Source organism: Pleuronectes platessa, chromosome 3 (assembly GCF_947347685.1).
Source record: "Pleuronectes platessa chromosome 3, fPlePla1.1, whole genome shotgun sequence".
Taxonomy (NCBI): domain Eukaryota; kingdom Metazoa; phylum Chordata; class Actinopteri; order Pleuronectiformes; family Pleuronectidae; genus Pleuronectes; species Pleuronectes platessa.
In genome coordinates this window covers 19,503,319-19,520,749 of record NC_070628.1, presented here as the reverse complement: position 1 = coordinate 19,520,749, position 17,431 = coordinate 19,503,319, and the positions used below count along the sequence as shown (strand labels likewise).

Sequence of the window (17,431 nt, the reverse complement as noted above, 5' to 3'; positions counted from 1 at the left end):
TTTGCCCTGCAGCGCTTCTAACATGACAAAGAAAAAGTGCCATGTGCATGAGGAGTTTAGCACCCCACAGCTCCCAAACAAATACCTCTTAATTAAAAGCAATTGGCCCTCCTTCCCCTCCGACCGCTGACTGGGACACATGAAAGCGTCGGTAATTGTAAGAGCTGCTGCGTTTATGGGGGGGGGTTGGGGGGGCGATGAGTGAATATGAGGTGGCCGTAAAAAATAAAAATGGAATGCTCTCATTGAATTCAATGACTTCCTTCCTCTCGTTCCCTCTCTCTCTAGCTGCCTATGACGCCCGAGCTGGGAAGGAGAGGAGAGAAGAAAAAAATCTCTCCATTTGGCACTGATTAGGGAAGACGCAAATTTGAAGGAGGGAGTTTGGAGACCACAGGGGTTACACACATGTATCTGAAGCCGCGACACTCCAGGCCCCCTCTAATTTAGATGTCTAAGAATTTGCCGTATGTGCTGCCTCATGCCAGTAAGTCTCAGCCTCACTGTAAATAAATGGCACAGGGCAGTGTGCAGTCACCCCATTTGTAAGTCATTAAAATATTTCCTTTGTGACATATTAATTTGGCTGTAGCATCTGTGTCTCCTCGCCTGCGTGTGTGTCAAGGGAACTGAAGCCCTGCATGCTTGCTAACAACAGTTGTGAGTTTTTGTGTGGAATAGTTAATGTTAGTTTTTGTGCTACACGGGGATAAGATAGCGCAACACTTATTTTAACCATCTCCAACTGGCTCATTGTTGGCTACTGATATTTATCTATATCTGCGATAAACTTCATTACTAAAAACTACTTGAAACACTGGGGCCCCAGAAACATCATCAGAAAATGTTGATCTAAAAAAAAAAGAAAAAGCAACAATCAAGAATTTTAAATGTCACACTCAATCAGGTCTATTTCTGTGAATTCTGTTTGGTGCAGAACAGCTCATGTAGCAGTTCTTGATTAAAATAGCTACTTGCGGCTCTCAACTGGAGCTGCTTTCAGACGTGAACGCCACAAAGAAACTGGGTCTAGACATTTCCCATTCGCATTAAAAAAACACAAACAAATATATCCAGCACAATCAAGCGAGGGGTGGCATCTGGTTAGAGCACGCGGGAGGCAGCACATAAAGCACAAGTTTTCTTGCTTTCTTCCTAAAATGACATTATCGTCTGTGTTGTTTACCTTTTTGCTTCCTTTTTTAATCCTGAAATATTTGCATGTTACTAGTTTTGCTTCATTTGCTTTTGAAACGTCATCAACACGCCAATTCACTCACTGCACATTTTCCAGATATTTTCCTGCTGTATTCTCACATGGGCTTACATTTTCTGGACATTTTACTAGGAGGCTGGCAAGAGATGTTCTGAAAAAGGTCTGCATCAACTGCCTCATACATTTAAGTTGTTGTTCATTGATTGATCAATTAATTGATTGATTGATTTTTTAAATCGTGTCATGCACGTTTTGTGCTCAGCCTAAAACAGGCTTACAAGACGTCTTAAGAAAAAGAAAAAGGAATAAAAGTAGGTTTTTAATTCTTGAAAAGTAAAATTAAGAATGTTTAAACAGCAAAATTTGCATTATAGTAGGACACATTTTTATGATAAGAATTTTGAACATTTTAGAAAGTTAAGATTTTCTCTAGATGGTTGATACTGGATGTAGCAAAGTGACATATACTATTTATATTCTGTTATCCAGGTCACTCTGGGGAAATATACTGCAAACATATATTTATTATTTTCCTAATCCACCTTGTTGAAGAGAAGAAAACCGTGGGAGATTAAAGTGTGCCACAGTTGGCAAACTATCTGGCTAAGCAAAAGCAAATCGATTTCAGCTTTACCTCTTTAAACTGGAACTAATTGAAATAGAATTCCTAGATCTCACAATCTCTTTCTGTCTGAGCTACAAACACGACGCTGATTTCCCTCCAGCGTATCCTCTGTCTCTCTCTCTCTTCATGACCCTTATCTCGGTATCTTTTGGCCCCGCTGGGAGAATTATGGCCTTAATAACTTTCATTCGAAGCCCCTGTAGCATCAGTAAAATGTTTACTACGAGAACACAGCGAGGTCCTCTGGTGAAGCCATGCGTTCGTTACAGGGCCTTTGACTCAATTCAGTGTGTATAAATATATCCATTTCATTATGGAGGCCAAATATTTGTTTCAGCGGTTTTCCCCCCATATAATGTAAATTGCTGCAAGCTGTTGCATTTGGAAAATGTTTTCTCATAATGCTTTTCTGCCTTCACATAAATCACAGCTAAATGTTGCATTCAAATGACTACAGACAGGCAATTTATTCTTGGCTTCCCCTCGTCCCCCCCGAGAGAGGCTTGTGGCGAGCGGGTCGCTCCGGTTTTTAATAGCGACTGTCATTATTTGTTGACAGTTGCTCATCATCGTCTCCAAATTTATGGAGTTCTCCTGAAAGTATTCCATTGTTTTCTCCGCCACTGTCAAGTGAAGTGAGGGGTGAAAACATGTCAGGAATTAGGCCACTGTGAGGCAACGAGCACATGACATGACATCTTTTTTTACGGTGAGGTTAAGGGGGATTCTTATACTAAGCGTCCTCGGGAGAATCTTCCTCAAGAGACATCCCTATAAATACCAATAACCTTTAAACAGAATTTATTTCCCTTTTTTCTTCACCGCTCCACCATTTAACCAGAGCCAGAGACGTGGAACACCACCTCTAATCAACAGTGACATTTTCATTAGCCTTTATAAAGCAGAGTAACGTAAATGGTTAATCATGTAAGAAGATCCAGCGGAGTAGCTTTTGCCATCTAATAACAGAAAACCACGACTGTCCCGCGCAGTGTGAGTTATCTGTGCAGCTCTGTGTGTCAGGTTTAACTGAATCTCAGTGGGGTTCGCTGAGGATCGGCTCGGGCAGCGAGTAGCCCAGAGTCCCCCCTCTCAGGGAATCTGGGGAATCTGGGGAATCTGTCAGCTGAGTTAATCCAGCAAAAAGTCCTGCCTGTTAGGAGAAGTTCTGCATGATAATGACAATGTGGAGCAGAGGTGCAACCGATGATATGTTCTCCAAAGTGCAACCACTTCTGAACGTGGTGTGGAGAAGTGGACCCACCTGCTGATGTGGGAAAAGCTTTTAATACAAGCTGCAGGTGGGGGAAAGACCTTTAAGTCAGGCTCCTTGTAGCAATTACATGCAGGATCTGTGGGATTTAAACGCACCTCCAATAAAGGTTGAGGACAGCGCGCACTGCCTTTGAGCTCTTTACGGGAAGTAACTGTGGAAAAGTGAAAACACTTTAGGACAACAAGTTCTCAGCGATCAGATCAGAAAATTCAAACGTTGAAAAAATGAATTTGCATACTTACACTGAAACTAGATTAAAAAGTCTTACAATTTAGAAATGTTTTGGCTCTGATCCGAATGTAGTGCAAACTAATTTAAAGACAATACAGCAAAAAAATAAATAACAATTGTTTGTTTTCACTGTAATGTGGATTAAATATATTAAATAAAATATATTTAACTCGTTGAGATTAGCAGCTGGTTCTGCATTAAAGCATTGCAGATGAAAGTGATGTCATTATGAGAGCATAACTCAAGACTTAAGAAAACTGTTTAGAAAAACATTGTTGAAATGTGTTGTTGTTTGTCTAATGAATTAATCATGGGACAAACTAAGATACCATTGTGAGAGTCGTCTCATCGATCCTCACACAGCAGATGTTTTTCTCCAGCTGCTGTTCTCAGTTGACCTTTTTGTCGCGCCCTTAATGTCGGGCTCACGATTTATTTGTGTGTTTGTTGAGCCTGTTTCAATTTCACTCGCATTTTACTTTTTGCATTAGTAAAGTAGATAAACATACACAATTCAAAAGAGGAAAATTTTATTTATTATAGTGGGTAACCGGATTAGCATTAAAATAAGCAAAGAAAAACTAAATTACACTGAACGTATTTGCGGAGTCAATGAAAGGAAGAATTTGTTTGGTCACACATGTCATGAAACTGGGAGTTTAACAATGTCGGCTACACAACAGCTGCCATAGAAGCTTGAAACTGCACTTTTCTTTTAAAAGGCATTTTAAACAGCCTTTAAAGTGACATAAAAAAAGTAAAACAAACAAATGATCATTGATGGTTTTCAGTGGTTCCTTTTTTATGGGTTATGATGATATATGTCTTTTTTTTTTCTTCTTTTTTTTTTGGGAAGCCCAGATCCTGGACCGGGTCCCTGGAACATGTCAAGGATTAGAAACTCGTTGGGGGTTTTGAGATGTTGTCAGAGGTCCCAGAATCTGCAGCTGCACCCCGCCCTGCCCACTGGAACTGGTATACTTGTCATATTCCTCAAAACTGCTCTTGAATTAACAGGCAGGAAGAAAAAGCATGAGAAACTTGATTCATTTTAAAGATCAAATTTCAGTTTCAACACAAATGTTTAGCTGAGGAGTTTAGTGTCAGTTTGTAAAGGACATTAGATGCAGACAAGTGGTCAATATTTGGAGGGAGAGAAAGAGTCATATTATTAATTTGTTATTGCTACAGTCAAACAGATGTTGTGTATTTTCAGTCAGAGAGGAGAGAAAAGAGGAACATGAGAGAACAGGAGATGTGATGATGATGATGAAGCCAACTAAATGTTCTCTAAACTGTGCGAAAGAAACTAAACAATAGAAACTCACAATACATAAACAATATTCTTAACAGTATAGTCACTGGTCAAATATATATATATACTGTATATATAAATTATGTTATCTAGACAAATCCTCTATATCATTTTTCATCAGTAAACTTCATGTCTATTCGTGGTGGCATCACAAATAGCTGTAATACACACAACAGATCAAATTAAATAATTGATTTTCTTGTAGTGGAAGTTTTAAAATAATGCATTAGCTGAATATCAGAAAACAAGAACAATATCATCAGATAAGAGGATCTATATATTGATTATAAATGAAAAATATTTCCTGAGTTCCAGCGGCTCAAATGAGATGATTTGCTGCGATTCTTAATCTTATTAAAAACTGAATATTCGTCTGTTTATCCCAAAAAAGCATTTTAAGACATCAGCTTGGACACGGGTATCAACAGTCCTCACTACTATCTAATAATTTATAGATCGAAACAGTAAGTTGCAAAAAACAAGTCATGTTTCCTCTTTAGGTGCTTTCAAATGTCTGCTGATGAGTTCACTAATTTCCATGTGTAAAATCACATTAAGTCATATGAGCCATCTATCAACTCAATAAAAAGAAATTGCTCAACGTTATAGAAATGTTTTGCACTCCCGTCACCATGATGTCAACATAGTGCAATAAAAAGTGGTGATGTTGATTAGCAGTGTGCTCACAGACAGTATATTCATCTTCATAAAAACACTTATACTACAACTCTGGTGTTACATGACACACAAACCAGAGCTCATGTCTGGATACATATACAAACCATGTTGTTTCACAAATAAATGTGAAACTCTTTGGTAAATTTAACTTTGGTTTGAGTAAAAGTTTGACATTATTTTCTTTCTTTTTTTTTCTCAGAGTTCCCATCACTCAAACTGCATTTCTGCTGCATCACCTTCTGCATTTTGCTTCACATGCGAATCAGCTGATCAGTCATCCCCTGCTACGTCTTCACCGGCCGATTCATAGATTCAACCGATCGCCATTAATCACCCTGTGACCTCCCTCTCAACCGGGCCCATCTAAAGCTCATTCATCCCCATTTGCCATGCAGCTCTGTGGGTCGATAATTGCCAAAGCAAAACACAGATTAAACCCAATTTGGAGGGTTTCGACTTGAAGCATAGCAGAGACAACCGAGCTCTGGCTAGACTTGAGTTCACTGCGCTCTGGTCCTCTCTGCCTGTCTGAGGCTGCTCCGGGAGGGGACCGCAAAAACTAAATCAAACCAGTCTGTTCTCTGTTTGTGTTTGCACGAGTGTGTGTATATGTGTGTGTGTGTGTGTGTGTGTGTGTGTGTGTGTGTGTGTGTGTGTGTGTGTAAAACCTTGCAACAGCGCACATCTCCTTGCAATGCCATCACTAATAGAAACCAACTTCCAGCGATCAAACTCCATTTGTCTCATTAACCTATTAGCTTAGAGTTTAATTGCAGGATGTCGTAAAATGATTTGGTCTCTGAGTAATGACAATATTTCGGCTCCGTAATGGCCAGAACAAAGCAAACAAAAGCTTAGCTAAGCACAGCCGCCCTTTTTTTCCTTCCCCACGGCAGGTCTGGGCCGCAGCTCTGGGCCTGTACCTCGCCTTGTCTGTCAGATAATTGTTTACTGGCGTGGTTCTCGTTGCGTGAGGGCGACATCACTGCAGGATAACAAACTAATAACCAATTTCATGGCTTTTGAGTCATTTAAAAAAGACCATTGCGAGGACCGACTTTGAAGAGCAACTGTGGACTGTGTGAACCAGAAAGTGTCATTCCCTTGTGAAGTGAAAAATAAAAGGATATTAAGACAACTCCCCTCTGAAGGAGTTTAAGAAAACGTGATCCACTTAAACTCTGCTTATCAGACTGGTGGTTTCAAGAAGAAGCGAGAGGGGGATCACATTCCTCTCTGCAACCGTGGGAGATTACCCCTAGGTGGCAGCGTAACTCATGAAACCTCCACCACTCTAACAACAACACAACATCACTCCAATTACAAACCCCATCAATTATTCTTGCTTTTTATTTGCTGTGCACGGCAACTAGTCTGGATGTCAGTGCGTCCAGGCGCTCGATAAGTTATGATGAGCGGCCCCGGCTCTCGCTGCCCGCCCTTTAAACAGCAGCTCGATAGGATCTGTGAGGCGCGCTGGGCATGTATAGTGTTACTCCCATCAAAGGGGCCTGAATGGAGGATGATGTGTGTACTGCCTCTGCTTAGTGGAGGCATTTCCAGCTGGCGCCAGGGCAGAGGAAACCCACTGAGACACACAACAACACACACAGACCCTGGGGTCAGCCTGGATTCACCCTCCTCCTCCTCCATGCCTCTTGGCCTCCTCCTCTTCCTCTACTGAAGCCCCCCCCCCCCCCCCCCCCCCTTCACCTCACAGGCCTAACCACCTCTCATCTGCTCTTTCTGCCCTGTTCACCCGCTTCTCTTTCTGATTCCATCTCCTTCTTACTTTCTCTCTTATCAAATGTCTAATAATTACCTAAAAAGTTATTTGCTGAGAATAAAGAATGGGACACATTTATTGTGTAGGTTTCATCATCGATCATCTAGAGATAGATTTGTCCTTTATTTGCCAGATAACGACATTTACATAAGAGTTCTGCAGTAACGATTTTTAAAACATCATAATTTTATTCGCGTGGGTTCTTGTATATTGCCACCAGCTATTACCATATAGACTTTACAGCAACCGAATAATATAGATTTTTTATTCGTATATGATTGTATAAAAAGGGAGAAATAACTGGAAATTGGCTTGACTGAAGAAAAGGTTGTTGTTAGAAAATTCTGTTTGATATCATTTTGCACCACAAAGGCAGATATTGAATATATTCAATAAGTTGTATTCTTGTACTTCATGCACACCTGATGAATACAAATCAATGGTTTCACATAATAATAATCATAAAGAAAAAACAACTTTATTCACACTTTTACAGTAGCCTAAGTATTGACCTACAGCACGTCTTATGGGGGGGGGGGGGGTACAAAGTATAAATATATAAATATTTAAAAACAAATTTGTTTTGACATTTTGGTGAAAGCTCTATTATCACCAAATGTTTGATGCCACTCTCATCTGCGATCTAGCAGTTAGCTTAGCTTAGCACAAAGCATGGAAACAATGGGTAACAGCTAGCCTGGTTCTGACCAAAGGTGTCAACATCATCCTACGTTTCTCCTAATCTCACCGATAGACACATAGAAACTGTTTTCTCTGAGGTTATGCTGAAAACTTTCTACAACTCCAAGTCGTGATTCACCGCTAGCTAGCTGTTCCTCTGTGGCCACAGCTTTTATGCTAAGCTAACTAGCTGCCGTTTATACATCAATGTGTGGTTTCAGTTCTGACTTTGAACCCGCCACTCCTTTAGTTAAACAGGTAAAAGGTACTTACATCACCAGGACTCTTCCCTCCTTCTCTTCAACTTCTGGGTGACATTAGGCTTCAAAAGAATCAGATTCCGGTGGCACGTTAGCGGCTAAATGATTCTTGGCTCGGTTTCTACCTTCACAATTTCCAGGGGGAGTTCAGGGGAAGGAGGACAACCTGCTATTTTACTGTTCAGATCTATGGATGCCATAAAGCAGGACAATGGGGCTTGGCTGCTTTTACGTGACTACTCAAGTGATTTTACGTGATTTTCCCCCGGCCTTGAATCCAAGCCTTTTTGGCACAACATGCGATGCCTTGACCAAGCATGGGATCTGTAAATGCTCTAATAAATATTTCTTAGCACTTTATTTAGTTCCATGCCCTGGGCCAACCGCGTCTAAAGCATGTCACCCAGTAACAGAGGAGAGAAGAAAAAACCCCAATGGCTACACAGGGCGTAATGTAGATTTAATTAACAAGCCAAGCATGGGCACGCAAACACACACACACACACACAAAAGGCATAAATACACACTCTAACAGACACAGAAGCTCTAAGATGTGTGTGTGTGTTGAAACAAAGAAACTCGCACACTAACTTTCATGGCTCCAGGTTAATGATTTCATAGCAGCACTCACACACACATGCACACACACACCTCTAACAAGGCAACACTCACTGGCACAAACCCCTCCAGCCACACATCCCTGGGTTTAGAGCAATGGTGTGAAAATATGTGAGTGTAAATGAGATGCAGACAGGCTCACAGCAGTGCACCCAGCAAACAGCGAGAGGATGTGGCTTGGCTTTGAATTGCTAAACTAAAGTCGGAGAAGAAGGAAGGAATCATATTTTGAATTCTACGCATACTGATGATCTCCGAGCGACTTAGTGTAAAAGGAGTTTTTCTTTGGCCGGTGATCCAAGATAAAATCTACACTAAATAGAAAATGTCCCACAAGAACGCATGCATTGGCATCTTTGTCTTGTGTAGATCTGAGCGCATGAAATCCACATCCTTAAACCAGTGAGGCACATACCTCGCCTTCCACGGCAGCTCAAATTCAATAAAGCCACATCAAACTGCACACGCTCATAGATATCAGTCGGCTCATAATGTTTCTTTCACTTTGATAAATTCACCAAAGTGTTGAAGGTAACAAAAGTAGCAGCTGAAGGTTATAAAAATACTCCACTATATGTTAAAGTCATGTTTTAAAAAATTTGACAGAGCAAAAGTATATTATTTAACGTTTTGTAATGAAAACATGTAGAAATGTTCACTATGCAGAACAGCCCCTGTCACTGTTATACAGATAAGGCTCAACTATATTAAACACAGTACCTCAAGAACGAGTGAGGTGAAAAACAAGTCAGGAAGTACTTGATCATGACTCCTGCTGTCCATTTTTATTTATTTTTTGTAAATATGAATTAAAAAATGTAAATATTAATAAAATAACCACTTAATAATAAGTAAAGATGGACTAAATGTAACTTCTGAGTATAATGTATCACTTTATCTGTAAGGGCAGAAAAAAAGTTAATTAGTGATGAATTAGTAATTACCAATTCACCAACCTCATTGACATATTGCACAGAGATAGTACCTCCTGCTGTTTTCATAAAACTTACATTATCAACTAATTTCTCCATTCATTTCTGAAATACAGATAAATGTACTTACAGAGTGGCATAAGTTGGAAAGTACACGTCGCCCAAAAGTGAACAAAAGCAGTAAATATTTTTACAACCTGCCTTTATGCTGTTAAATGAATTCACGAATAAAACATATGATGAGCTTATGTACTTAGCTTCATTCAGCTACTGATGCTATGCTGAGGTGAGTTGTCAGGTTCTTGTGAATCATTCTCATGAATCATCAGCCATCATTGAATCGTTAAGTCATTACCGAGGCAGTGAATCTAAATCAATAGGGCTGATAGTGAACAACAGAAGTCAACACTTCAGGCTTTTATTTGTGTTCAGTCGGTGACATCAGAGCAGATGGGTCTGATGTAAGCGTTTGGCACTTGGACCCAGGGGGACAGGCTGTGCTGCACATTCATCTCTTCTCACATGAAGAGTTTGGTTTGTTAAAACATGGTAAGACAAAGAGAAAAGGTCAAAAGGCGTGAATCGAGACTTGCCAGGTAACATCATGTTATATCTGATAAGTAAAAAAAATTGTTTAAAAGTTGTTTAAAAGAAGAATTTCACATGATAGGCTTGAACAGAATACTTTACAACATTTGCAAACACAGGTTTTCCATTGAAAAGACACTAAAAACAAAACACATGAATAGAAATAAATAGAACATTGTACAGACTGTAGGTCGTCCATTATAAGCAATGACTATAGTAGATCCTGCATGATTAAAGAAGCTACTTCATACATTCATATAAGGACCATAGTAACCCTGTGATCATTTAATTTACACATACTTAATAAAACTAGTAACTAAGCGTCATTTTCTAGTTTTACACATAAGTTCACACATTAATATTATTTAGATATTTTTATGACAATACATTAATGTCTCAAGTTGTATCCATAATTACAGTAGGCAGCACACACATTATGTAAAAGAAGCTTCAAATGGAGTCTTGTACAGTGGCTTTGGAAAGTATATGCAGGCCTCTTTAATTACTGCACACTTTATCATTTAGGAGATTTAATTAAAAATTGATTAGATTTACTAGTGGATACTTTCCAGAGTCACTGTGCGAGTCTGCTTTAAAGCACACAGACCACTTGTGGTTGTGTAACTCGAGTCGCTCGGTATGTAAGAGCAGTACTTTCACTTGACTTTCATTTCACAGGACTGTAATTTGCAGTCGTGGGCTGATAAGATGTAGGATCAAATCATTTCAGCAAATATTAAAATCGACGGTTATGGCTCCTTGTTTTAATGGCTGAGGTTTGTGCACATTCCCTGCTGATCTCATATACACTCCCCTCCAAGACTGAATGAACAGACAGTGAGATAACAAGATGGAGCGATGAGGACAAACTCCGCGCGATCTCATTAAAAACTTGTTATCTTCACTTCTCGCTCGGAGCTCTCGCCTCGCTTCTCTTCTCGCACTTCCAACTTTCTCCAACAAGCACACAAATCATTCAGTGTATGTGCACACACTCGCACACTGCATGTGAATGTAAATGTGCATTTACAGTGTGTATATGTGCACACACACGCACAGAATGCAGATGGAGGCGTTTACACATGACTCAGTAACACTGCAAAAGTCAGCCACATTCTCCAACACTTTAATAACATACATGCCTCTAACCACAGCAACTCACAACACACACATACACACAGACACACACAGTTACACACACACACGCACTCGCGCACACGCACACGCGTCAGGTATTACCTTTTAAATATCATCTACTAGCTATTAAACCGATATTAGCTATTAAATATCAACATAACATATCTGGAATGAAGCTAAGTAAATGTGTGCTTTATGTTGTTGATTAAAAATTCTGACAGATATTCAAACACTTTTAAGGTGTAGGAGCACCACACACACACACACACACACACACACACACACACACACACACACACACACACACACACACACACACACACACACACACACACACACACACACACACACACACACACACACACACACACACACGGCACTGCCCATCCTCACCACGTCCTCCTCTCACACCTACATCTCCATCAGACCCTTCACTCCTCTCCCTCCTGTCCTCTTTTCAGCGGCTCGCTGCCTTGCTTCGCCACCTCGGCCTCCTTTAGAGAGCTGATGACTGGTAACCAGGGTGATGGCAGCTCGGGTCCAGGCCTCTTGAGTTGACTGAGAGCAGCGTACAGCGTACAGCGGCTGGTGCCACTGGTGACGCCGGGCTCGTCCTGCTGCTGCTGCTGCTGCTGCTGCTCTGGGAAGTACATCTCCAGAGCTGTCGGGGAGCAGTGCTTCTGCTGTTATGACAGAAAGACAAGAATAACTTCATTTGTTGTCATCAAGGGGACACACTGGTCTGAGATTAACAACACATGTCCACCACCGAATCAACAGAGAGATCAGAACTGCTCCTGGTTTCAATTTGTGAGCAGTAATGATTATCAAACATGGAGATTACATTAGAAAATCAGACATAGTTTTTGAAGCTCTAAGATGCATATCAACTCTTACTGAGCTCTCAGTCTGGTAGAATATATTGTATTCTTGTGTATATGTCAGGGTCAGAACTTCAAAAAGTCCCAGGGTAGATATGTCAGCGCATTTAAAAATAATTCCTGAAGCAAGAGCTTTGGTCTGTGCCTTTGACCTTGTTCACATTTTATACAGCAGCGTGCGCTCCCGAGAGCAGACTGGTTTCCTTGACAAGGCCGTAGTAGAGATATAACGCAACATGTGAAGACTCTCACAGAGTTTGATTATCTGTGGTCACTTTACAGAAAATATTCCAGAAAAAAAATTCCAGCATTGCTCAGGAGGTGATACAGAAAAGAGAGGAAAAACAAATCAAAAGATCAGACAACTGAAGCTTACGTCAAGGTTTACTGATGTTTTTCAAGAGCTTCAAATTGTGTCTCCTGAGCAGATTACGTTTGCTCAGTAGCCCTGGGCTCAGCTCATTTCCAACGTCAAGACTTCAGTTTACTCTGTCAAACGATCTCCAAGGGCAAGACCGACCTTTCGCGCTCAAATTAAAAGTTGATCCAGAAGATAACACACACGTCTGAAATCCACGTGGACGCGTCACAGTGCAAGGAAACGTCAACTGACTTGTATTTCCAGGTTTTTGAAGGTTTCACTTTGAAGTTGCTCTAATGGAACACTGACTGTGGTGACAGTGAAGTGAAAGATGCTCTGATAAAACACATTTTTAAACGTACGGCTCATTAGAACACAACTGTTGGGAAACAAATGAGAACAAACGTTAAGATGTACAAGTTCTTCTTTAATAATCTGCATGGCAAATGTTTCGTGAAAATGGCGTGAAATCTCCTTTGACAAAGTTGGTTTATCTTCCTCTTTGAGCACAAACTCCGACAAACAAACACAATGTCCAGTCTGTTGATGTTGTGTTTTGGAAAGAGCTCACTGACTCTGAGAGTTTCCCCCTCAGAGGATCCACTCAGGTCAGGTGACCTTCCCTCAGCAGCGAGCGGCCGGACCTCTCAAAAGCACAGCAGTGACTGAACGCCACCCTGCGTCCTCCATCCTCACTTCTCTCTCTCTCTTTTTATGTCTCCAACAACACATTAACAGGGAAGGAAAAAATGCTGAAAGCCACTGTAACCGGCAAAAACTTCAAAAGCCTTTGCCGGAAGGCCCCCTCCGCTCCCTCCCCCTTCCCTTCCTCGCTTCCCCCCTCACTGCTAGGCCTTTAATCACAGTTTAGTCACGCTCAGTCCTAATTAAAGACCCCTCCGATTCACAGGCAGGCGTCCCAATCTCTGCCTGACCAGAAAGAGGGCTGTGTCGCTCCCTCTCTCTTCTCCCTCTTTCCTCCCTCCCTATGTCTCTCCCAGTCTCTCATGTTCCTCTGCGAGACCGACTCTTCAGCTGAGATGCGTGGCAGCGTTGACTCCGTACACCATGTCGACAAGGTGTCATTTGGAGATAATGAGTGTGGGTCTTCCTGTTTCCTCCTGTACGTGACTGATGTGAGGGCGTGTGGAGAACCAAGCACCAGAAGAGCTGCATTGTGGGCTGTTAAAGTACTTTTATAGTAGGTGCTGCAGTGAGCGCTGCACAGACGCGATCTGGTTGATGTAATAACCACATGACAACAAAGTAGCTGAAAGATATTTAGAATAACTGTCTTTGCATTAAAACCCACATATATTTTGTGTGTGTGTGTATGTTAGTGTGTATGTGTGTGCGTGTGTGTATACCTTCAGGATAAAACCCTCTGGGCAGGTAAGTTGGTCGTACCACATTGCTTTGTACATGAGCAGGAGGAGCAGGCTGGTCAAGAAAGCCAGAGTGATGAGGATCAGACCTGTGATCTGGACGACAACAACAGACAAATGAACACACACATGCATAAAATATAGATACATTAATAACACTCCAGTAAAAAGCACCGTCAATGCTTGAAGTATAGGGCTGGCAATATATGTATATATATATATATATTAGTCATTGTCAATAAATGCCAAAAGACAAGATCCTGCACTTTCTGATTACCCTACCTTGTCTAAGTCCTGACTCCAGTGGTCCCTTACATTGATGTAATTCTCAAAAAAAGGCAATTCATATAATTTTTTTATTTTAAAAGATCTGGACATTGTTCTATTCTGCAAATGTTAGTCAAGCAGAATAAAAACTTTATGTTTGCTGGGGACTATTTCAGGTACAGATGAATTTGGTGCCTCACTGAGTATATAAGGCTTAATTTTTCATGGCACTGACAATGCCAAAATTTAGGATTATCCTTAAATAAGAATTTGTGTAGATATCCAGTTGTTCGTTACCTTAATTTTCTCTGAAACATCACTGTAGAAGTTAATGTTCAGTTTCTTAATGTTCGGCAGGTACAGCTTGTTTTTCTTCTTCTGCTGCAGCTGGTATTGTGTCGTCGTCTTCACAATGATCTGAACAGGAAACGATGTACTGTCAATGACTAATGGTAAATAAAAACCTCTGAACTCCTGATCAGGAGTTATTCATTCGACATTAAGTCAACACTTTAAAAACATAAAGTGTTTATTATTTGCTTTCTTTACCCAATATGCATTCAGACAGGAGCTCACTGTGTGGGCTGATGCCAGCGTTTTTACATTACATAAGGACAAGGTGAGTATACCCACAGCAATTTTATCTGTTAGTTATTTCTGTAATGTAATGGATGGTATTTCAGAGGAAAACATGGTGGGCAGGCACATTTAACACACACTTGCAGGCTGTATTTACCTTGTCCGCGAACGGCTTCTGTAGCTGGTGGACCTCCAGGGGCGTGATGAGCGGAATGTTATCAAAGCCGTCGTCCGCAGACGGCTGCTTCTCCAGCTTCTCAGACAGATTGCTGCCCAGCTTCACCATGGCTGCCTGGAAACAGAAAGCAGGGATGGAACAGACTGATTGGGTCAGACTGACTCAGACTCTGTTTAATGAAATGTGACAGCAGTGTGTGTAGAGCTGGAGATTCTGCCAGGACATGGAGGAAAGGGGAAAATCGAAAAGGCGGAAATATTTCTGAAAACAACATTTTGGTCTGAGCCAATCCTAGGAGAAATGTTACATGGAATGGCATGAAGCTGTGTGCAGGCATTTTTCATATGATCTCATATGGATTAAACAAATATTATATAATTGTTAATTAGTGAGCTTTAGAAGTGAGAGGTGTTTTTTGGTAAAAGCTAGCAGACCCAGGCTATTCTAATATTCCTAATTTTCAATATAAGCTAACGGCCATATTGATGAATAAGACCAAAAAATGTAATTTAGCAAACAAGCACATTTTTAGCTATTTCATTAATAAACTGTCTTGTATATAATTCAATGAGTTTGTGATGGGCAGAATTCCAATTATGCAACTTATAATAATAAAAACTTTTTTGGAGCCATAGTGAAGCATGTTGTCTCCATGTTTATGTATAATATATGTATAAACCATCTTGCACCTAAGCCCCAAACTCTTTCACCAATGTCTTTAATGTTTTGACGCACTCAACCATCTCTGCTCCGAACGCCTCTTTGCTCTGACTCTGTTCTATTTCCTCTCCTCCATCGAATGTTCATCTAAAAGTGGAGGGAAGAGGTGAGGAGCCACTTATCTCATTCACACAGTGGAACACAACACCTTCCCCCAGCCAAGGACCCCACAGGCCCACTGACGCCAATGACTCACAATGATGACACACACACACCAGCAGGCAAAGAGCTACAGTCTTTATGCAGCAGGAGAATTCCCCGGTGCACAGGAGATGTGCTTTTGATAAAGGAGACAGGATCATTATCACAGGCCACCGGACAGATACAGTACATACTGTATATGTGAGAGTGTGACAGGCTCTGTTTAAGTTTGAATGGCCTTTTTAATGATGTAATCATTCAAGATTAATCACCTCTATATTGCAAAACATTATTAATCTATTATACATGATTAGTTTGCTAAGACCTGTATCTTTCTTTATTTTTCACAAGTTGGAGAGCAGCTTGTGTCAGTTGAATCCAAAGTACATTACTCAAGACAACACTGTCCTTGGCCAGTGGGCGTTTGAAGTGGTCATCTGTACAGACCACCATTCTCCCCCCCACACACACATTTGTGGTGTGGGTACGATGAATCATCCTGAATCTGTGATGAACAGGCGAGCGCTGCTGCTGTCACTCAGACAGGAAACAGGTCCGGCAGCGGAAAGAGCTGCACGATGATGACATCTTTCAAAATGCTCAGCCACTGACTTTGCATCACATTGCATCCACTGTCAAATACTGATGATATCGGAATGACGCATGATTTGACGAGTTTAACACACCTTGATACCTTTACATGCATTCCTACCGAGGCACAGCTTTCTGGAGAGGAATGTATGAGCGGCTGTAAGAGCTGTTTGCATTCTGCACTTCTCAAGTTCCTCACGCTTCACTGACCATGCATATCTGAACTTGCTGCATTGAGGACTGCTGCGACAACACAGGCTGTGTGAGCAGAGAGCCACACACAAACACACACACACGCACACACACGCACACACAGCAACAGCAGTCTGTCATGAAAAAGGGTAAAACCACATCATTGTGCTTCTGAATAAAGTAAGAACCCATTTTAGACCACGCAGTCCACACAGGGGGGGTTGTTTTTTGAGACTTGTGGAATCAATCACAGCAACTTACAGCTCGACATCCAAAATGTGAAATCGGTGAATAACCTCTCAGTTAATGTGAGATGCGTGTATTCTCTAAAGTAGATGACAAAATAACGAGAGGCTGCATGAGATGTCTTCATGACATCCTGCACAGAAACATCTCACACGACCAAACGCTGCGCAGCTGTCCGCGCTCTTCACGTCTGCAGCACAATCCACGAAGAAAACACTCGAGGGTAAAACCAGAGGAGACGAACTTACTGTGGCTTTGCTCTCCGCTTCCTCTCTGCTTCTTCTCTGCTTCCTCTCGCCTTCCTCTCGCCTGTGGATGGTGGGGTCGCCGCGCACGGATGCTGCTGCCGCGGGGACGCGCTGTGAACGCCGGTTGCCGTGGTGATGCGAGATCCGCGGCAGGCCCGCGCATGTGATCGCGCCCGGAGCGGCTCCGTCCTGCGGCGGAGGAGCGGCGGCGCAGCGCGGATGGATGCGCGTCTCGTCCACGGCTCCAGCGGCGGGACCGCGTGGCCCCGCAGGAAATTTGCGTTTCGTCAGCGGGACCC

General features: G+C 41.6%; 1 protein-coding gene across 1 annotated transcript; it reads right to left on the bottom strand.

Moving 5' to 3' along the window:
* Window positions 1–10,022: 10,022 nt before the first annotated feature.
* Window positions 10,023–17,230, bottom strand: caly (calcyon neuron-specific vesicular protein). The gene is made up of 5 exons (XM_053418737.1): window positions 17,133–17,230; window positions 14,974–15,108; window positions 14,535–14,654; window positions 13,953–14,066; window positions 10,023–12,026 (listed from the first exon to the last, which is right to left on the bottom strand). Exons 2-5 carry the CDS (start codon window positions 15,100–15,102, stop codon window positions 11,775–11,777), a joined length of 615 nt encoding a protein of 204 aa, XP_053274712.1. The 5' UTR covers window positions 15,103–15,108; window positions 17,133–17,230; the 3' UTR covers window positions 10,023–11,774.
* Window positions 17,231–17,431: the final 201 nt, after the last annotated feature.

Excerpts from the sequence above, each read along its gene's own strand:
- caly (XM_053418737.1), bottom strand. The coding sequence starts at position 15,102 with ATGGTGAAGCTGGGCAGCAATCTGTCTGAGAAGCTGGAGAAGCAGCCG. Across the intron at positions 14,655-14,973 it reads AGAAGCCGTTCGCGGACAAG|ATCATTGTGAAGACGACGAC; the intron begins GTAAATACAGCC and ends TTTCCTGTTCAG. Across the intron at positions 14,067-14,534 it reads ATGTTTCAGAGAAAATTAAG|ATCACAGGTCTGATCCTCAT; the intron begins GTAACGAACAAC and ends GTTGTCGTCCAG.